This window comes from Gymnoscopelus microlampas, assembly GCF_963454915.1.
Source record: "Gymnoscopelus microlampas genome assembly, chromosome: 23".
NCBI classification, from domain to species: Eukaryota; Metazoa; Chordata; class Actinopteri; order Myctophiformes; family Myctophidae; genus Gymnoscopelus; species Gymnoscopelus microlampas.
In genome coordinates, this window is record NC_139960.1 from 20,235,303 (window position 1) to 20,258,071 (window position 22,769).

General features: G+C 44.7%; 1 protein-coding gene across 1 annotated transcript; it reads left to right on the forward strand.

Moving 5' to 3' along the window:
• Positions 1-681: 681 nt before the first annotated feature.
• LOC311039580 (UPF0606 protein KIAA1549) lies at positions 682-21,413 on the forward strand (the record flags this gene model as incomplete). The annotated part of the gene is made up of 19 exons (XM_084049520.1): positions 682-823; positions 7,011-8,414; positions 9,155-9,237; positions 9,392-9,688; positions 10,053-10,242; positions 10,383-10,442; positions 10,865-11,016; positions 11,571-11,748; positions 11,989-12,173; positions 12,915-13,120; positions 13,779-13,918; positions 14,779-14,984; positions 15,729-15,964; positions 16,222-16,402; positions 16,658-16,948; positions 17,060-17,112; positions 17,995-18,122; positions 20,149-20,303; positions 21,192-21,413. 19 exons carry the CDS (start codon positions 682-684, stop codon positions 21,411-21,413), a joined length of 4,509 nt encoding a protein of 1,502 aa, XP_083905646.1.
• Positions 21,414-22,769: the final 1,356 nt, after the last annotated feature.

Consider the following 22,769-nt stretch of genomic DNA (forward strand, 5'->3'; position numbering starts at 1 on the left):
CAAGCTGTGTGGTAGAGTATGTTAATAATATAACTAGGGCTTCTTCTGCAGTTGTTGGAAGCGATCTTCCTATTCTTCCATTGAGACATTTAGACTCTGGTGTCAGGTAGGACACCTTTTTGACACGCAGAGCCTGCAGCTCAAAAGTCAATATCTCATGGGAGACTGACTTGAACCACAAGTAGGACATAAAAGTTACAGTACAGATTGCAGCTTTCACTCTGAGACTGTAGCTACTAAATGTAACCAAATGGACCCATAAGGTTGTACACTCTCAGAATTACAACGGGATAAACTATCAGTGGGGATTTTACTGTGTGTGTCTATAGTCAATTAATCTGACCCATTAAAACCAGGAAAGCATCTGTGTCATTTTAGATTTTAGCGTTGGCTATTAAAAAATAGTAGATCTACAAGCTCACAGCGTGTCACTTTGTGCCGCGCTGCGAGGTTGTACTGTACATCTGCTATTTTTTAACATTTTAGAAAAATCTTAGAAGGGACTTGAAGAATCGGCCATAGGTCTTAATGGGCTAATTGGCCCAAAGATTTGATCTCCCTTTTTTCTCCTTTTTTTCCAGGGCCTCCTGACCAACCAAGATCATACCGGGCAGAGACAGGCGGCCCTTTGAGGAGGGATGGCATCGCACCACTGTTTAGACCTAATTTGACTGGCGTGCCATGGAACCTGTGATCCTGGCGGGTGCGAGCTCAAGGATGTACCCCCGAAACTCTGCGTGTCCGCGCACAGCTAGCGCGCTGCTGGTGATGGTAGTAGCAGGCACGCTGCTTTCCACTGCCGCTTCACGCTCACCTATTGCAGGTAAGTTGCTATATAATAATTGCCAGGTCCACGAACAGAAAGGACCTGATGGCAATTTCTTTTGCATTATTTCTATTAATTGATTGAATACTTCATTAGAAGTTTGCAGAAAAAAGCACATGAAAGTACAGTTCAATACAAGGTCAGCTAATAGGAATTAAAAAACCCAAGAAAGCTATTAGCTTTTCATTCCATTGGGGTCGTTTGTACTCAATTCATAGTGACATTAAATGACAGGCAGATATACACTACTATGCAGAACATCATAAAAACAGTCTAGGAAAAAGAAAAACAAGAAATATAGGTTCTTGTTAGGTTTTGACTTTTACAGGGGCCACTTTCGAATTGCAGCCACCTGTAGGTACTCTTTTAGGGCAGTTTTGAACAAAGGGTATCCTTTTTTAGTTTCTCCAAATCTACTCGTCACGCCAATGACCTGTTCCTTGAGTATTCTAGTCCCTTGTCACCGCTAACTACTACAGTTGGTCCTAGGGAGCGAGAGCACAGACATGTGCGACCTCCGGTATGTGTGTCGCCAAGGCCGTTTCATTTCACCTGAAGTTTCACCGGGAGCACGTAGTGCACGTGGAGGTACACACTATTCCTCCTAGTTGCACACCCCACTGAACAGGCTCCCTCCTTGCATGAACATGGCCAATTGTGCTCTTAAAGGACGACTTCACCCATTTTCAACCTATCTTCATTTAATAGGTCCTCACTAATACTCATGATAAAATGGTACCATTTTTTTCTACTTGGTCTGTGTCTCATAGGAGGGCTGTGGACAGTCCAGAAAGCTGTCTACCAGTGACATCATCGTTAGGCATGATTTGTTTTTCCAACAAGATTTCACATTTCTTATTTAGATTTGTATTAACACGAGAACAATGGCTTCTTTTATTGCATTGCAACTTTCCAGGAATAGAAAGCCAGCAGTTTCTATTAGCTTGGATTCCCCATTGTTGATGTCACTGGTAGACGGAACTGTCCACAGCCCTCCTCTGAGACACAGACCGATTAGAAGAAATTGTACCATTTTATCATGAGCATTAGTGAGGACCAATTATATGAATATAGGTTGAAAATCGGTGAAGTCGTCCTTTAATGGACGCCTGGCCAAGCCGGAGACACCGCAGAGGATTCAAAACCCTAGGGCAGGAACTTTACCCATGCACCACCCGAGCGCACCAGTTGGCATTTTGTACCGCAATTAGGGTTTAGTTCAGTGGTTCACTTTTTAGCTCAAGACCCAATAGAGAAATAAGGTGTTGGCAAATAGCAGATCTACAAGCATCGCTTCTTGTTGCTTTGTGAGCTTGCAGAGCTGCTATTTTCACTAGTTCTTAAACTTGTTTTGTAATGTATGTTTGATTTATGAAATACTTTTTGGAAAATGTTGGAATTGTTTTTAATTGATGAAAAGTTGTAATAGTTTTTGTTAAACACAACTATATATATATATATATATATATATATATATATATATATATATATATATATATATATATATATATATATATATTTGTTTTGTTTAAACCTTATTTATGTCTTTTTAAATGTAGGAAACAAAAAAATATTTTATGTACTCGCGACCCAAAAATGTGTCCGAGACCCAAACATGAGTCCCGACTCACTGTTTGGGAAACGGTGGTTTAGCTCATTCTTGGCAAACTGATACGTGCAGTGGATGAAGCACCGTGCGTAGGATGCTGTGTCCCACTCTCAACATGACACTTCCTTTTGTGATGCAATCACTCTTTTTGTCATAACTCCCACTGTCCCCCAGTCCTACATCTCAGTGAATCACTGTTGTCATTGGGCATAGGGAGGCCCACGGGAAACAACTCCACAGAGTAATCCCCCGTAATCACAGACAGAACACTGTGAGCAGCTCGCACATTCCCTTAGACGCATCACTTCAGCAAGATCACAGAAATACACAGAGATCCTACGCACAGACAAGATTACACTCTTGCAAACGTCACGCACGCCACATGGATCGAGAAGTTAGATTGTGTGTGTGTGTGTGTGTGTGTGTGTGTGGGTAGACTTAACCCATTGAGACCGGGAACGCATCTGTGTCATTTTAAGATTTCTTTGGCTATGTAAAAATAGCAGATATATATGTATTTCATAGCGCGGCACCGTGTGCCGCGCTATGAGCTTGTAGATCTGCTAATTAAATCGTGAAAATGTGTGCAAATCTTTAGTTTGAATATATATATATACTTTTTTAAAGCGAAAGTTTTTAACTCAAATCTTTTTACAAATTCACTCAAAGAAAAACTCAAAGTTTTACAAATGTCTTGTAAATCCTAACATTTTTTTTTTCCTAAAGTGTTTTTTCATATTTTTTTTTACTTATGTTGCTCATTATTATTATCAATGGTTTTCAAACTTTTTGTGTCAAGGACCCCCAAAATAATATGTATTTGTCCGTGGACCCCCTCCCATCTAAACATATTTTGTTCCAGGGACACGATTTTCCTAAAAATAGCCAAAGAAACCTTAAAATGACACACATGCGTTTCCTTCCCGGCCTTAAAGGGTTAAGTGAGGCATTCTTTGCGTTGGTGATTAGATTTTTGTCATCAAAGTGATGTGGATCGACTGAATGGTGCTATGTGGTGCTATTCTTGGAAACCCAATCTCCAGTCTCTGATCTCTCCTGCCTGTATCTGTCTTGCTCTCCTCTAATTCTATTTTCTCTTTACTCCCCTTTGGTTCCCTCCCTCTTTTGCCCCTCTATCTATCTCTCTCTTTCCCACTTAAGCTACTATATCTCACTGTAATGAATGAACGTGTGTGTGTGTGTGTGTGTGTGTGTGTGTGTGTGTGTGTGTGTGTGTGTGTGTGTGTGTGTGTGCGTGTGCGTGTATGCGTGTGCGCTCGCGCATGCGTGCGTGCGTGCGTGTACAGTACTTGTATTATTATACCCGTGAGGGCCAAATGTCCCCTTAAGTATAGTAGAATTTGAGAAATACACATTGTGAGGACAATTTTCCTGGCCCTCACAAGAAAAATGGTTGTTTCATGGTAAAAATAAACCAATATTTTTAGAGTTGACTTACAATTACCAAAAATAACAAGTGGATCTCAGTGTGACACGTTGTGAGCTTTTAGATCTGCTATTTTCTGTGCGCGAAAGAGTTAGGATTAGGATAGAATTTCCGTCCTATAATATTGATGTCCTCACAAGTATAGTAATATAAATGTGTGTGTGTGTGTGTGTGTGTGTGTGTGTGTGTGTGTGTGTGTGTGTGTGTGTGTGTGTGTGTGTGTGTGTGTGTGTGTGTGTGTGTGTGTGTGTGTGTGTGTGTGTGTGAGTACAGTGTGTGTTGATCGTGCATGCTGTGGGGCTGGAGTGCCTGTGAGAGCGATGTCTACAGCATACCAATGAGCCCACCGCCATCCGGCACGTGACACTGCCGCAAAGCACGACGTCACCACGGCAACGCGCACACAGTAATAGATGAAAGGATCTCAGTCAAGGCTAGATGGAGGAGGATGCTGTGTACAATTATTCATTACTCTGTGTGTTTTAGTATGTGTGTGCGTGCGTGCGTGCGCGAGCGAGCGAGCGTGTGTGTGTTTTTTGGGGGCATGGTAGAGGATAAAATGATTTAAAAAGGGGAGGGGAGAAGGAAAATAATCAAACATAGCCAAAGAAGAGTGAAAGAGGAGAAAAGAGAACATTGGACGGAAAGATGTAGTAGGGTGATGATCTGGGTTTCCTCCAGTGAATCCCATTTTTACACAGAGAAATCCAATTTCTGGCGAGCATTAGGGTCGCATGACAAAGTATAATTTAGGTCTAAGTGCACAGTAAAATAGTCCTAGTTTAACTCTGAGAGTGTACAAACGTGTTACAAACGCACTGAGGCTTGCTGAAATTATACATAATTTCCAAGAAGGAAAAGTAATTTGTTACAGTGCCCATTTAGTTAAATGAACTCTCAGGATTTTACTTTGTTTTTGTAATCTTACATGAAAATTGCTGTAGAGAACATAACTTTGGATGAAGAAAGCGCATTACCCTAAATACATCATGAAATCTCTGCGTGTCTGTGTATCTGTCCTTAACGTATCTCGAGAACTGGCCGACCGATCAACTTTAAACTTGCAGTGTGTATGACCAATGACACCAAGGACCAGTGGGGTTGGGGTGCCTGTTGTAAAGTTGGTCTGATCGGCGGTTCTCCAAACAATATCGATAAATCTACAAATCCACATGGCGTCATAGATTGGCCTCCTAGTACTATGATAACCGGTTCTGCACTAAGTACCCTGACAACAGGTACAACAGGTCTCTGACAATGTGTACGATGGGTACAACGGGTAGTGTAGAATCGGAGGGGCATTGTTCCCAACGGGCATCGGCCTCTAGACACCAAATGCACAAAATCTCTGCGTGTGTGTGTGTCTGTGTGACTATCTCCGGCATAGCTCGAGAACCATGTAATAGATCTACTTCAAACTTGGTGTGTATATCGCAAAGGGCCCAAAGGAGTACAGTGCCAAGTGGCACTGTACAGTCGGTCGGATCAGCGGTTGTTCAGAACGAAATATCCACAAATATCTGTGTATCTGTCAATCTGTCTGTGTCGTTTTATGCCCATATGGAAATGCCTGAACGGTTATAAGTTATAACGGTATTGCATAACTGAGAGGGCATATGTTCCTAGGACATCACCCTAGTTCATAATAATAAACAATGATAATACATTTTATTTGTATAGCGCTTTTCACGATACTCAAAGACACTCAACATAAAAGCATGTGGAATGAAAACGGTGTAAAAGTTCAATTAAACAAAGCAGAAAATGAACCGCAAAAAGTAGAAACAGTTAAAAAGAAAAGGGTTTGCTCAGTAGGCTAGAGCACAAATCTTAGGCATGCCCTAATAATAATGATAGCAATATATGCACAGCTATACAGCCATGAAAGTAATAGCCGGCATGTGATTACCAGTTGTTCTGTACATCATCTCTATTGTCTGTCTCCCTGTCTCTCGCATACACATTCATTGTCTTCCTTCCTTTACCTTTCACTTACATTACTCATGTAAACCACATAGTCTGATTAATTCCTTGTGTTAGTTTAGTTTGTATCACTAGTCAATCAAAAGTTGAGATTTTGAAATGTGAGTCAAAAGTCATTGACGCATCATTGGCACGCGTGAAGTAGGGCTGGTAACATTCCTCAGAAATTATATTCGAATATTGGTCTTAAAAATTGGTAGATATTCAAATATTTTCAAATATTATTATTAAAATACATAAATAATAATATTTTAATATTATTTTTTTAAGTGCTCGTCGGATCCAATAAAACATATATTTAGTTTTTTTTATAACTTGATACATAGTTTTTTGTATTTTCCCTGTCAAATAAACATAAAAAAAAAATGTTTTAATCGAATATTAATTTTCATATTCGAATATACATGTTTTCCCCATATTCGAATAATATTCGAATATCGAATATTCGTTTACCAGCCCTAACGTCAAGTGCCCATGGCACCAACAGGAAGCGTTGCGCTGCCGCACGCTGCATGGAGAACACTATTGAGAACACACACAGTGTGTGACATTTGTTGTGTCCTAATTATTCCGGGCATCTTAATTCCTCTCCTGAATAGCCAATATCCACCAGGCATTGTCTTTTTTGTTGGAAAGTTGTTATAATGAGGGGATTTACCCGGAAGCATAAAAATAGCCTTTTTTTTCACGCCTGGAAATAGAACAGTGGTGTGAAGGCTCGTCGACGAGCGCCAGTGCCACCGGTGTGTAGGTTATACATAGACAATAATGGGGGTGGCTGTTTTGACACGCACCATTCGCAGCCAGTGTGTTTTAGCCTTAAGCGGTGTAATGCCATTGTCATTATGGCTACACAAGTTGACAGTGTGAAACGGAAAAGTATTGGCATGTAGGATGAGATGTACACAGCTATATCTGAAAGGTGGCAGACTATACCAGAATAGTGTCAGGAAAGAGCTTTGTAGACCAGTCATGCTCTTTTGCTCATTTTTTTAAAGCTTGAAGGACCTTCTTCAACACACGCACACGCACACGCACACGCACACGCACACGCACACGCACACGCACACACACACACACACATTTGTTTTTTGTGTGTTCTGGTTGTGGCTCAAGGTCTCTCTTCTCTCTCTTTCTCTCCTCAGGTGGGCTGGACTTCAACAGGACGGCACAGCCTCCTTCGCATCGCGCACCCCGTTCATCGTCTTCATCCTCCTCATCCAGACACCCGGGCGTCAGTCCACCCAAAGAAGCCGGTTACCAGGGCAATGACGGCGGCGTGGGCTCGGCCGAGGACCCAGACTCGGGCGCTCAGGGCATCCACCTGCTGCTGAGGCCCCCAGACCTACTGTCCCCCAGCCAGCCCCCTCCCCTCCCACCCCACAGCCAGCCAACCCTCACCCCACCCCCGCCCTGGGACCACGGCCCCTCCCTGGAGGAGGCCTGGGGCTCGGGCGACTACCTGGAGACCCTCTCCTTCATGGTGCCGGACGGGGAGGACATGGCGCTGTCCACGCCGCTGCCCAGCCACCCCTACGATGACGTGGACGGCGACGACACCAGTGACTGGGTGTCCTACGACACCTCGTTCCCCTCCCGACCCACGCTCCCGCTCTCCTCCCGCCCGCACCTCTCTCCCTCCTCCTCCGCCTCCACCCCCACCGGCCCGTTCAGGGTGGGGTTTCACACCCACCCGGCCCGGCCGGACGCGTTCCCCGCCTGGGAGGAGGAGGACTATGACCTGGAGGACATGCTGCCTTTGGAACCCACTGAGTTGCTGCTGCCAGATATGAACAGCCTGGAGTATTACACCAACTTGCTGGCACGTGAGAGAGAGAGAGAGCAGGAGCGGGGGAGACAGGGGGGCGGGGATGGGGAAGCAGGCCCCGGGCTGGATCTGGACCGGGTCAAGCCGATGACCGCCAAACCGGCCATCACCCCTACGCCGACCACCACGCACACTCGCACGCACGCGCACACTCATCCTCCTTCGCCGTCCCCTAGCTCAGGTCCTCCCCCGGGACGGGAGCCCAAGAGACCCTCGGTGGGGCCCACCCCTCCCCTCTCCCTTTCTCCCACTCTGTTGGGCGGGCAGGGCGTCCCCACGCCACCGGTCAGGCCCACGGCCAGGGCGCCCCCCTCCCCTCCCGCCGCCCGGCCAAAGGACCGGCCATCTACCCCGGGCAGATACATCCCACGTCCCCCTTCAAACACTACCAGCGGGGCCCCGCCCCCTCCGCCCCCGGGGCCACCCGCTCGCCCCGAACGCCCCGAGCGACCCCCCGGGCGAGACGCGGCCGAGCCAGGCACCATCACGCTAAAGCCACCGCCTCTAACAAGGGTTCCCATTGCCCACAGGCCCACCCCCACTAAACCCACCACCACCATCACCACCACCACCACAACAGCTGTTACCACGACAACTCAGATCACGGTGATCAGCTTGACCCGGATGCCACCGGTCACCACCCCCAGAGTGGCACAGTCCCCACCCTCCAGACAGTACCTGTGTAATGTCACCAAGCCTGAGATGTATCTGGTCAGAGTAGGTAAGACGACGGCACGCTTAGTAGCACTACTAAAGAAAAGTAGCTCAGCGTGTACAGCAGGCTTTTAACACATTGAGGCCTGAGGTTCCGATTCTGCAAAATGTCTTCTGAATCCTAACGGTTTTCTGAAAAATGTATGTTTCTATATCAGTGGTTTTCAAACTTTTTCATGTCATAGCGCGCACTCGGTGCCGCGCTATGAGCTTGTATATCTGCTATTTTTGAATAGCCAAAGTGTAAAATAATGCTTTTTAGCTCAAATCAAGTGACACAGATGCATTCCAGGTCTTAATGGGCGACTTTTGGGTTGTATAGCTTCCCTGGGCATGATATTAGTCCAAATATTGTTGATTAGCTTTATCTGTTGCTTCTGTGCTCCCTGGCCGAGAAAGCACATGTAGCAATTCCATTCACTATCATTGTGTGGCGAGACACATCTCAAAATCACACTTTAACCATATGAACAAACACAAACAAAGCAGATTCTGCCAACGTTGATAAAACTAGTCCGGGTATGTATTAATGTTGGTAAATGAAATGGCTGTAGTCATGTTATATTATGTATAAAAATCAATAGCTAAAACAATAGTAATGGTAACGCTAGTAGGTGAACAAAAGTATGTTTTTTATTGGCAAAATGTATTGGTTTTGTTTGCGTTCGTTTATGAACTTCACTATCCTGTGTATTTAATGGATATAATTGAAAGTTGATCAAAAGTTTATATTTCTTTCTCCCATAGTCAGCTCCAAAGGGTCCTCGACTGGCTTTACTCAGGTCAGAGATATTCTGAAGAAAGAATTCAACCGCTCAGTAGAACTTCAGGTATACTTTGAAATCACTGGAATCGTGTCAGTAATTTGCTTCATGAAAGCTTGGATTCAATAATTGTGCTATGTTGGAAATAATGATAGTGGTTGCAAATAATTCTGTTATACTTCATAATGCCATGTACCACTCTCTTGTTTTTTCCCACCAGTTCCTGAGAACTCCGTCTAGCTTTGCCTTCCGCGTCGTAGCGGGACCACTGATTTTCACTGCCATGTCCGTCATCAACGCTCTGCGTCCAATAAGAAGCTCCGGCCCCATACCCACGATTTCCCCTCTCTACACCATCCCTGACCTGAAGTACCAGATCCATTCTGTGCTGCAGTTCGTGCCCAGCCATGTGGACGTGCGAGTGTGTAACTTCAGTGAGCGAGTGGAGAGGGGGCTAGCGATGGCCTATGCAGAGGCACGCAGACGCTCACACGAGCTGGGCAACATCACTGTGCAGGTGAGTTTGAGTTTGTTCAACTATTGGGAGCCCTGGCTGATTTGATACAGTTGGCTCATTCATTTCATCTGTCACCCAGTAATGGCCAAGACTTGTTTTGTCTAAATAAAGCATGAAAATGTTATAAGAAATACAGTAAGGCAACTATTTCTGTGTATGTGCAACTACATGTACCTGGATTCATACCCCTGGTCTGCTGCATGGGAAAGCAAACATCTTCCTCTCTCAGCCAAAGGGAACTCCCACCTGGCCAACGGAGATATTAGAGCTACTCTGCTATATTCCCCCCCCCCCCCCCCAAGACACCCCATCGGGAAACCGGAACCAGACAAGCCCTCAGTGTAACCTTTTGTCTTTTCTCCAGCTCCTGAATATCACCATGGGTGTGATCCGGCCACCGGGGGGTGAGAAAAAGGTTCCGGTAGACATCACCTTTGCAGTGCGTGATGGGCGAGGCTACCTGCCTGGGTCAGAGGTCAGCGAACACCTCAGGAACCTCACTGTGGTCGAGTTCAGTTTCTACTTGGGCTTTCCTACCCTGCAGGTTGCTGAGCGTAAGCACACCATGCCCTCTTAAACAAAAACACACGCGCACTCACACACGTGTTCTTAAAGAAATACGGCAAAAAAGTATATAAAAACAATACACATCCACGCACCTCGTTCAGTAATCTGTGCATACTTGTTTCCACAGCATTCCACTACCCTGAGCTGAATACATCTCACCATCTACGCTCTACATGGGTCCGTACAGGTAAGGTCATCATGACCTGGCTGTGGATGCTAAACCGCAGTTCACCATTCTTTTGTTGTTGTCAGCGACTAGGACTAAAGCAGCCTGCAAGCTGTATGATTGCTGTGATCTAGAAAATCCCTGCAATGTAATATAGTGCAGGCTGAATAAAATGCTATTAGTTGAATAGCCTAAAACACTGGTAGTACTGTAGCTGTGTGCTAAATCAATTTAGTTACTAGGGATTTTTTTTTAGAAAAAGTCCCCTGGATATGGAATAAAATCCACTACTGTAGAGTGTAGGGTCTACAGCTGAGTGTGTGTGTGTGTGTGTGTGTGTGTGTGTGTGTGTGTGTGTGTGTGTGTGTGTGTGTGTGTGTGTGTGTGTGTGCGTGTGCGTGTGCGTGTGCGTGTGCGCGTGTGTGTGTGTGTGTGTGTCTCAGTTCTACTGGGTGTACAGGAGCAGATGGTAGCGGAGCGGAGCTTCAAAGCTCGCTTGGAGAGACGCCTGGCGCTGTTGCTGGAGGAGGGACTGGGAGAGAGCACCAAGCGACGAGGGAAAAGATCTACGTTTGTGGGCAACAGCAGTTTGCAGGTACACACAGTTAGTACACACACATTTGCACGTAGTGACACACATACACAACAAATCACACACGCACGCACGCATGCACACACACACACACACACACACACACACACACACACACACACACACACACACACACGCACACACACACACACACACACTGCCTTATCTACTTTTAAAGTTTATTTCTTATTTATTTTCTTATGCCGACACCGTTGAGGAATAATTCACTTCCTGCAATGTTTCTACCAACTATTTGTTTGGTGTGTGCATGTGACAATACACAACTTAAACTTTAACTTCATACACATACACCAACATACACACATAGTACATACCGGTACGTGTATATATTATTTCGATCTGTTATTTATTTGCTTTTCCCTTCCTTTCTTCAATTCATCTCATTCATCTCTTATTGGAGTCACCTGTGTTTTTGTCATGGGAAAGCTGTATGTCATGGAGGATAGAATACTCTCTCTCTCACTGTTTTTTACTTATTTCTTATCTTAAATTCCACACTTACACATTGTGACATTCCATGTGCCATGTGTTCCCAGGTGGTGCGAGTTGCGAGGCTGTCAGGCGCAGAGCGCCCCCTGGAGGTGTTGTACTTTGTGGAGGGACCGGGAGGAGAACGTGTCCCAGCTGAGTCTACTGCTGCCACCCTCAACCACCTTGACCTTCAGAGAGCTGCCATCGTACTGGGCCACCGAGTCCAGAGGCCACTAGCCCAACGTGAGTCTGGTTCTATTTTAGCTGTAAATAAAAGGTTACGTCAGCTAAGAGATTTGCCATAGCAGCCCTAACCATACCAAAAAGACATATACTGTATGTCATGTCAAAATACACAAAAAATAAGATATACGGATGCATTTGGTTACATTTGCACCAAATGCAGAGTTAAATTAACACTCAGTTTAAGTTCCACACCCCCAGTTAACGAAGGACATTGACATTTAGCGATACTGTGTTCAGCCGTAGAGACGCTGTCGGTGCCGCCCTCTGAGACCCAGAGCAGCAGTATCTGGCTCATTGTGGGTGTGGTGGTACCTGTCCTGCTGGCTGTCTTCATCATCATCATCCTTTACTGGAAGCTGTGCGGCTCCGAGAAGCTGGAGTTTCAGCCGGACGCCATCAACACCATCCAGCAGAGACAGAAGGTAAGCGGTCAGCTGCACTTAAACATCATCAACATCCTACTGCACTGGTTCCCAACATGTTCAGCTCGAGACCCAAAAGATTAATTTAGTGTTCCCCCGGGACCCAAGTTGATATTTTGAAAATAATTTGGAATAATTTGTAAATAAAAAAAAAAAAAAGGAAATGTAAAAGAAATTGGATATTTTCCTAAAAATATGTGCTGACCTAATGTTTGACAACCCCTGTCCCAGCGCATACAGCAGACCTCCTACTGGGCAAAGTGAATTCCCCTGTTGCACATAGACACAGATGTTTTTATGCACACATACGTGGATATATGTATGGCATGCATGCTTGCGCACACATAGACACATGAAATGGTCGGTCGGTGCACATACAAATATTATTACGCATGCAGCAGATAATATAGTGTGTGCATACACAGAAGCATACTGTAAACACATACAGGCAATGCTAATGGCCAGCAGACTCATCACAATATCATAATGTAATGGCAAACCTACACACGCATGGTTAGCAGCAAGGATTCAAACCGGGTCTCTCACACAAGTGACACCAAACAACTATCGCTCATCTATACCTGTAGTCCAGCATATTATGCTGCTGGGCTACAGGTAGGGCTACACTACTCATCATCTCTCTCTCTCTCTCTCTCTCTCTCTCTCTCTCTCTCTCTCTCTCTCTCTCTCTCTCTCTCTCTCTCTCTCTCTCTCTCTCTCTCTCGCTCTCTCTCCCTTTAGCTGCAGGCTCCCAGTGTAAAAGGTTTTGACTTTGCCAAGCTGCATCTAGGCCAGCACAGTAAAGATGACATCATGGTCATCCAGGAACCCGGCTCCCTTCCTGTTCCTGTCAAGGAGGCCACGCCCTCTGATGGCGGGGACTTGAACACTCCCAAATCCAAAGGCTCCTCCACCAAGGCAGCTCGAACCAGCCGTCGCAGGGGAAGGTCAGCAATATGCACTTCAGACACAGCTTATACTTACATAGAGACAACTTAACCATATACAGTATATAATAAATATAATTATAATTATAATTATAATTATCATTGTTATTCATAATAATAAATAATAATAAGAATACATTTGATTTATATAATTTTTAAATTTAAAATAAATGAGAATAAAAACTATACAAAGTGTAATACATAACATACAGTACACATACAGAACATATACACATGCATATTATGAGATTCACATTCAGGGTTTGATTTGCGAGGGGGGATGGGGGGAAAATCCGGTCATGAAATCTGGTCATTCATTTTTTATTGCCGGTGAGGAAATGTGTTATCCCTGCTTGGGGTCACACTGAATTAAATCATTTACATAAATTTCCTTTGGTAAATGTAGACCGTCTGATATGTTTGATATTTATGTTCGATAATATCGAAAATAGCACTTCTACAAGCTCGCAACGTGTTGTGAGTTTGTACATCGGCTATTTTCGCTGTTGTAGGACGAAGTATATAGGGTTTAAGAGATTAAAGAAAATACCCCCTCTCTGTTTTTTTTTACAAATCGAACCCTGTTCGCATTCATACACCAGACATGCAAGATACTGTGTGCTTACAGTACACAATTGTGCTCTTTTTTATTGGCCAGACTCAGTCCATCAGATGGGGACTCGTTAGGCAGCGACCAATCAAGTGGCAGAGAATCAGCAGAAGAAAGCACCCGACCTGTAGCCACGCCTAGTGAGGGAAAACAGCACCGAAAGACACCCAAAAATGGCAAGAGACGCCGTCTCATCTCAATGAGTTCTCTGAATGTGCATGTGTGATGTGCATGTTGAAATGTCAAGGATAATTGGAGGAGAGTGCTCATGAGTAATGATGATTAGACGTGTGTGTGTGTGTGTGTGTGTGTGTGTGTGTGTGTGTGTGTGTGTGTGTGTGTGTGTGTGTGTGTGTGTGTGTGTGTGTGTGTGTGTGTGTGTGTGTGTGTGTGTGTGTGTGTGTGTGTGTGTGTGTGTGTGTGTGTGTGTGTGTGTGTGTGTGTGTGTGTGTGTGTGAGAGAGAGAGAGAGAGAGAGAGAGAGAGATAGAGACTGTGAGTACATCACACTGTTTTTGTGATTCACAAAAAGAAAGGGGGAGAAAGTGTAGGTGCAACAGTGGCTGTATCCATGTATGTCCTTGAGCATGCACGGTCACACGTGTGAATTTGTACTGATGGCCTGTGCGTGTGCCCTCGAGATGAATATCCGCTGACTCAGCAGTAGGAACCGCTGATTAAAGGAAGAGGAACGAAGCGAGAAGAGAAACGACAGGAGGGAAGGGGAGGAAAGATGCCGTCTTAGATCAGAGAGCCAGAGGGATGAGAGGAAGGATGGATGGAGGGATTGAGTGTTTCAAGAGGAAAATAATGGTGTCACTCTGGACCTTGAACTCTGTGTCTGCCTTTATCTGTCTGCCTTTGTCAGAGTTTTTCATAATAATGTCTTCTTCTTTCTTCCTCTCTTTTATTCTGGACCACAGGCCGCAACAAGATTGGTATGTTTACACCATTTTTGTGTAACTCAGTATTATAATGTGATAACGACGACACTCTTCTCCAATGCATGCAACTCCCCACTTTCTCAATCTTCTCATCCCTTCATCTAGTTCCTCCTTCAGGCAGCGGTCCGGACGAGCTGCTCTCCTCCTCCTCCATCTTTGACCATGTAGACCGCCTGTCGCGCGGCTCTTCGGACGGCACGCGTCGCCAGGCCAACAAGGTCCAGCTCATCGCCATGCAGCCACGGCCCAGCCCACCAACACACAGCCAGTCCCAGCCCAGCCCCACGCTCACCGAGAGGGTCAATACCGAGGTGGGGGAACCATATCGATTCACGTAGTGTACTCACTGTACCACGTACCACCTAACATTTGATCTTATCCTTGCTCCAATTTCATTTATTGTTAATTATTTTAAATTGTTACATTACTTTATCAACTTATGTGCATTTTTCATTATCTTTTCACCATCCTTTAAAATGTTTTTTTAAATTTAGTAATTATGTAATTTCCGAGTTCACTGAATTTACGAAAAAAGTTAAAATACGGAGATAGGAGGTTTCTGCCCAACAGTATATGCAATGTGGCCCTCTGGAGTGAGTGTGGACATATAGTGGCCCTCTCCATCATCAAAGTTGCCCACCCCTGGTGTAGACAACCCCATGTCTCCTCCAGGAGGACATGTGGTGGAGGAACAGTTCCTCTCACCGCTGGACAGGCGCCCTGACCGACCTGTAGGATTCACTAATGCAGCGACAGAGATCACCCTCCTCCACCCAAATTCCCATTCGTGAAAACGGACAATTCTCGTTGTTGGAACGCCCGGCCAAGCCAGAACACTCTGGAGGAGTCTCCACAGTGGTGGACAGGAACTTTACCCTTGTGCCACCTAGAGACCTTTTTTTCATTTCATTTCATTGCATTTTTCGTCTTTTTTCTATGCAAAGCAATTTGAGTTGCAGTCTTTTCTATAAGAAGTGTATATAAATAAAGATTATTATCATTATCATTGTTATTATTACAAATGTTTGCTTATCTGTATTTGTGTGTACCTGCAGGTTGCTCTGAGGCACAAGTCAGAGATTGAGCACCACAGGAACAAACTGCGCCAGCGGGCAAAGAGGAGGGGCCAGTGTGAGTTCCCCTCCATGGATGACATCTTGGATGCGTTCGGCGATGGGCCCGTGCCGGGAGGAGCAGCCCAGCGTCTCTACAGCTCCGCCCATGACCACATGGACTGCATCCTACAGACTGACGTCTCCTCACCTCCGACCCCCAACGACTCCAGGAAGAGGTGAGAGGTCACACAGACTCACAGGATGATTCAGCTTAAAGATCCCTTGACATGGACAGAAAACGTCACGTTTCCATTACCTACAGTACATTTGCAACTTTAATACCTATTCCTTTTTTTATATATATACATTTATTAATTAGCGTTTGTACATCTACCATTTCATTACCAGCTTAAAAAAAACTGCTACTGTGCCATATCGTTCACTTGAGAAATTACCTTTGATTCCATTTGATTTTTGATTTGTGTATATCCAGAGGGAGGCGCTCCCCTCGGGTGCGAAGAGGACAGCCAGGGAACGGCAGTCTTCCCGACACAGACAGAGATAGGTTACTCACCGACCAGAGCGCCACCTACAGGAAATACCCCGGACTCAACAACGTGGCATATATGGTGAGATTTATACTGTTCATGCACAGCTTCAGTGGCTTGCCACACGTAGTATAGTATGCACACATGCATGCAAACACAGATGCACCTGCACACACACACACGCACGCACGCACGCACGCACGCACGCACGCACGCACGCACGCACGCACGCACGCACGCACGCACGCACGCACGCACACACACACACACACACACACACACACACACACACACACACACTAACACACCCGCATACACAAATACATGTACACACAGACACTCACATACACGCACACTTACTCTGCCTCTTCTCTCTGACAGTCTGACCCTGACCTACCCCCTGACCACGGCAGCCCCTCACCTAATGATGAGGTGTTTGACGCCCCTCCTCCGCCCCCCTATATGCCCCCTCAACCGTCTATTGAGGAGGCGCGGCAGCAGATGCACTCTCTATTGGACGACGCCTTTGCCCTGGTGTCGCCCTCCTCCCAGGGCAGCGCCGGCTTAACAGGAGTCAGTCCCGCCCTGCCCAGCCCCTCCCCTCAGACACGGCCCTCAGGGAGGCAGTGGGGGTCCTACCCGGCAGCCCCCTCGCACAGTCCCTTCTCTGCGGTGAGTACCGTCTTGACTCTCAATCCTCCCTGCCGTTCAAGTCACAGTCCTTCCATGTCTGAATTCCCTGTCAGGATTTGTTCCTCATTCGATTCTCTCCCTCCTCTCCAGAGGTACGCAGAGTTAGGAATGTCTCCCAGTTCAGTTCAAGGCCTCTTAGACAGGTGAGTGACTTTGCATTTGATGTGAGAGTGAAACAAAACAAATAGTTGAACTTGTGAGCAGTGTGGCTCAGCACCAGATGACATCATCTCCTAAAGCAGGGATGATGCAACTTTGATGATGGAGAGGGCCACTATATTTCCACTCTCACTCCAGAGGGCCACATTGCATATACTGTCAGACTCAACTCTTTATCTCCGTATTATAACTTTTTTTGTAAATGAATGCCGTACTTCGCCATTCTGTCGCACAAAAGTAGCAAAAGTAGTAAAAGTAGTAAAAAAAAAAAAAGTAGTAAAAGTAGTATCTACAAGCTCAAAACGCGTCGCAGTGCGACACGCTTTGAACTTGTAGATCTGCTACTTTCGCTTCTTTTGAATTGGAATCCAGATCTTTTTTTTGCTATTTTTGAATTGGAATCCTGAAAGGTAACATTTTTTTAGTTACTGCATGTTAACTTTATGAACCTAGATACAAATACATTGGACATAAAAAAGACAATAGAATTGTAATACTAGTCATTAAGCTACTAATATAGACTGAAGTAATTTAAGCGGGTCATGTTTGCATGTTTGGAATTGTAACAGCTGAAATCAATAATATATCAGTATTCCGATGTGGCGCCCGGGCCGCCAGTTGCCCATGTATGTCCTAAAGAATGGCTTGAGACAAGCTTTGTTGATGAATAGTTCAGAAGTCATGCACAATAATCAATAATTGACCTTAACCATGCACCGCATTGCACCATACTGTATGTCAGATATTGAGTTAGAGATCACGTAAACATGATGTTTATGTATGGACAGGACATACATAGTTTGCCATTCACATCGTGGCTCAACTAAGGCCACGGTTGATTTTACATGGATGATATTGTTTTGTAGGGAAGGCTTGGGGTCAGGTGGTTATGTGTCTGCTAGTGAGCAGCTGCAGGAGTCAGTGTATTCCAGCAGGGGGCAGTATGATGACCCTCCCTCCTCCTCCAGACCACGCCCAGTGGGTGGCAGCACAGGTAGGATGCTATGAAACTTATCAGTCAAATCATTAGGTCTGATATCAGTTGTGTGGTATATTGTATGTGCTCAATAATTTGCAAAGGAAATGTTCCACATCCACTTAGTTCAGATGCAGGTGCATTGGACATTAACAAGTGACCATTCATGAAGAAATATTCATGAAGAAAAATCCTGCACACTGCTCTTGTTCAGCAGCATCAATTTTATTCAAGAGTGTCTCTTGATGAAGGTCCAGAGGGACCGAAATGTCTATATATTTCTTCATGAATTCAATTTCAGTGCAGCGGATAACAGCAATATTTTGGGAGAATCGTTCAAATGGTGATACAAGCGTGATACAAATCATCTTTGGAGATCACTCTTCGATTTAGGAAACCAGGCCAATCATAAATCAAAGATGGCAGCCATTTATTTTAAGATGGCTGCCAAAATAAGACTGTTTTTTTGCATTTCAGCATATTGCCTATAGGATACTTTTGTGAGGTCAATCACCAAATCACCAAATAGCACTCCCATAGTATGTTTTCGAACATTTTCAGGAGTTACCATTTATAACCATCAGAATTAAAACATGGACTCCTGCCACCTGCATGTCGTCTCTCACGGCATCTCCTCTTTGGCCTTCCTCTTCTCCTCTTGCCTGGCAGCTACAGTACATCTTTAGCATCCTTCTCCCAATGTACCTCTCATCCCTACTTTTCACATGTCCAAACCATCTGAACCTCGCCTCTCTTGCTTTATCCCCAAGCCTTCTAACCTGGGCTGACCCTCTAATTTAGTCATTTCTGATGATGCCCTTCCTTGTCACTCCTAATTAGAATCATAGTGTCCTCAATTCTGCCACCTCCAGCTGTGCCTCCTGTCTTTTTATCAGTGCCATCATTTCCAAGCCGTACAGCATGGCTGGTCTCACTACCGTCTTATACATCTCCCCTCTCACTGGTAGCCTTTTGTCACAAATAACTCCTGACACATACTTTACGTTCCCTCAAAGTACTCCTTCCATCTTCTCAACACACTGGCTTCGCTTGCTAGAACATTTCCATCTCTATCCTTTATCACCTTAACCTGTTTCACATCCTTTCCATCTCAGTGCCTCTTGTCTAGCCAATCGTTAAAAATCCTTTTCTCCCTCCTTGGTGTCCAACCTCTCATACAACTCCTCATACTCTTTTCCTTAGCCCTCAAACCTCTCTCTTACCCTTACTCCTCATCTCCTTTTACTCCTGCCTACTTTCTTCATGACTCTGGCTGCCTGTTGATAAAATGTTCCTTGAGGATTATACCTATACCCAATTTCTTCTCTCGTCCACCCCATGGTAGAACAGTTTAAAACCCCCTCTGAAACTTATGGCATTGCCCATTGACATTAATAATCTCTTTTAGAAGGGAGACTTGGGCTACAACAAGGTAGCAACATCTAACTATAAATTCCACAAATCTCTGTCAGTCAGTATCTGTCCATCTATCTATCTATCTACGAAATGCTTCTGCAAACAAAGCTGTACTGGCAGGTGCAAATGTTTTTGTTTATCTCTTTCTTGTACAGCAATGTGCAGCTGTGAATGTGACTAATACATTTGAGACATATTCAGTAAAAAAAAATGTATAATAATAATAATAATAATAATTTAAAAAAAAAACTTAAAATAACAAACAAAACAATATCTATCTATCTATAATGGTGAAATATTTCCTACAATGTGCAAAAAATATAGATATGACTTTAATTCGGCGGCCTTCTTGAAAAATGACCGCCATATTGGATTTTTGGATGGCTAGGTTTAAAAAGTCAAAGAGTTGACCCAGAGGAATGTTCACGCCAAATTTCACGCTTGTATCACAAAATGAAAGAGTGTGCCTATTATCTGCTCTGCTAGTTTGATCAAAGAAGATTTTGTCGCTCTTTCTGTGAATGAGTTTCCAGAGGTACGTGACTTGTCATGCAAAGAGTCTACCCTAAGAGTGTGCATTGAGTGTACATGCAGTGATTTGTCTCTATGGTGAATATGCATTCTCCAGGTGCCCAGCTCCACCACCTGACCCAGGTGGGGTTGTCCAGTCAGATTAGTGCGTACCCTGGGGTGGGCCGCAGCGTTTCTGGCCCCACCGGCTCCAGCTGGAACCATCAGCACTCAGACCAGGATCTGTCCAGACCAGGAGCCAGCAGAGAAAGTGTGAGTCCCTTAACCCAATAGGCTTTATGCACAGCAGCCATATTGGGAATGAATTGGGCCCCTTCTTACTTCCTTCACGGGTGTTACCAATGATACTAATTAAGGCTCTGTTCCATTTGTGGCATAGTGGTTGTCTTATTTTCAAGGACCCCCATAACTCTTGAGAGTGTACAAATGGAACCAAATAAGGGGCCATTTGGGAACCAAAATGGAGTGTTTCTAGTGAGCCAACATGCACAATATCAGTAGGGTGACCACCTTCAAACAGACCCATTGAGGGACAGACGTACCCGTTCCGCGGGACGCGCGCGTGCATGAGGACCTCCCGTGCGCGCGCACATTTTTTGCGCGGTTCTGGGCGGATTGGGTTCATTTTTTTCCAGTTTTTGTTTTTTTTATTTCGGTTTTAGGGTTAAGATTAGGGTTAGGTTAGGGTTATGTTATTTAATTCTTATTTTTGCCTGATTTAACCTATTCATTATTTTTTTTTAAATCATTTTTATTTTTTTTTCATATCTTTGATTTTCGGGACATTGCTCTGCTTGTGCGGGACGCGGGACAGAGGGTCCAATTTCGGGACTGTCCCGCGAATTTCGGGATGGGTGGTCACCCTAAATATCAGCACCCTGACCAGAATGGAACTGAGCCTTCATTAGTATCATTGGTAACACCTGTGAAGGAAGTAAGAAGAGGCCCAATTTCTTTCCAATATGGCTGCTGTGCATAGAGCCTATTGAGTTCCACACTGTTTATCCAAACAAGTGTTTGTGTTGCAGTAGAAAGTTTTTTTGTCCAACCCGTTGTCCTCCTTTCTCTCTCTCTCTCTCTCTCTCTCTCTCTCTCTCTCTCTCTCTCTCTCTCTCTCTCTCTCTCTCTCTCTCTCTCCAGGTGCTGTCGTTTCCTGAGTTCTCCTCTTCATCTGTGTTCCAGATGCCCAGCTCCTCACTGCGGGACCCCTCGGCTCCTCCTCTGCTCCTAACCTCCCCGACTCCAGAGTACCCCCCAGAGGATGCCTCGCCCTCTGCCCACAGCTCTGCCTCTCTTATCAAGGCCATCAGGGAGGAGCTGAGACGCCTAGCCCAGAAACAGGCTGCTGTGGCTTACCCATAGAACGCTCTGGGCTTCTGTGAATCAGGACTGCCCCAGCACGCAGACCTGAGTTTCAACCATTACCCCTTAACCATTCTGAATCAAGTCAGAATTGGATTGAAACACTACTGTATCCATACAGATAAATCAATCCAAACAATGTGGACGGTTATCTGTGAATCGGACAGGACAAGTCTGGACCACTGTGCCCAAAATAGTCTGGACCACTATCCCAAGTCTGAGAAAAATAATGATAATAATGACGCTGTTTCCCAACTTGAAGACCTCTCGGTACTTTACAGGGTGTCCTCTGTCTATCTCTTCTCTGTGTCAAAGGTTCCTTATTCTACAGTTCAATGTTTCACTCCTTTCACTATTCCATTCAAGTGCTTCCTGGAGTGGGTTCACATCCCCTCCTGACCGTCCGTGGTGCTAACTGTCAACCTCATACAGTGTCCTGCCATCTACCACGCATTGCCTTCAGCAAACATTCATCAGCCATGATGGTGAGGTCTCCATTCAGTAACCATATTGGTGAGGTCTTGCACTGTAGACAGTTGGAGGTATAGTGTAGTTCCTAGGGCATGGGGATTTAAATACAATGACAACAAAAACAAAATAAATCTACATAAATAGCTATAAAGATTAATATAAATATATGTAAAAAGATAGAAATCCTAATGAGCACAATATCAATGTAAGAGTTATTATTGGAGTATTGAGATGTTACTTATTTTTTATTGCTATATATGAAAGTATACTTTAAATCCTTTATTTTCATCCCCCCCAAAAAAAGACCAAAATACTGTTTTATGGTTGTATTCCTCTTGTGTTTGAGCTTGCTGTCAATTTTGAGCTGGCAGTGTTTCGTTTATCGCCGTGGAGACGTTGCTTATTAGCATAGCTGCTCGCTCGTGTGTTCATATATTGACAGTAATGAAAAGAAAATATACATATAATGATTGATGATGCATTGCATTTATACACTGCTTTTCACTCACTCGCTCCCAAAAGGCTCCAAATTGTTCGGGGTTAACACATGCGTCCATCACTAATGTGTAGCATCCATCCCTTGGGGGCAGAACACTCACCGTAACTTAGTTACTCTACCAGGTGACTGAGTGAGTAAAAAATAAATAATTGGAATTGAGTGTTTCTGAAGTTAAGGAGCTGGGAATCCACTCATGCATTACAACCATAAATATAAGGTAGATTAGGAATGATCGGGGTAAAAATAGTGAGTTGACTTGATAGAGTGAAAAGCATGTTTTGTAGAAAAGGCAGTCTTCTGTGAAAGGTTCTGTGATTAGTTATCGCTGCTATGTCCAAGCACTGTTGAATTGCTGTTCTCTTGGCTAGCTTATTCTGTTGCACTTT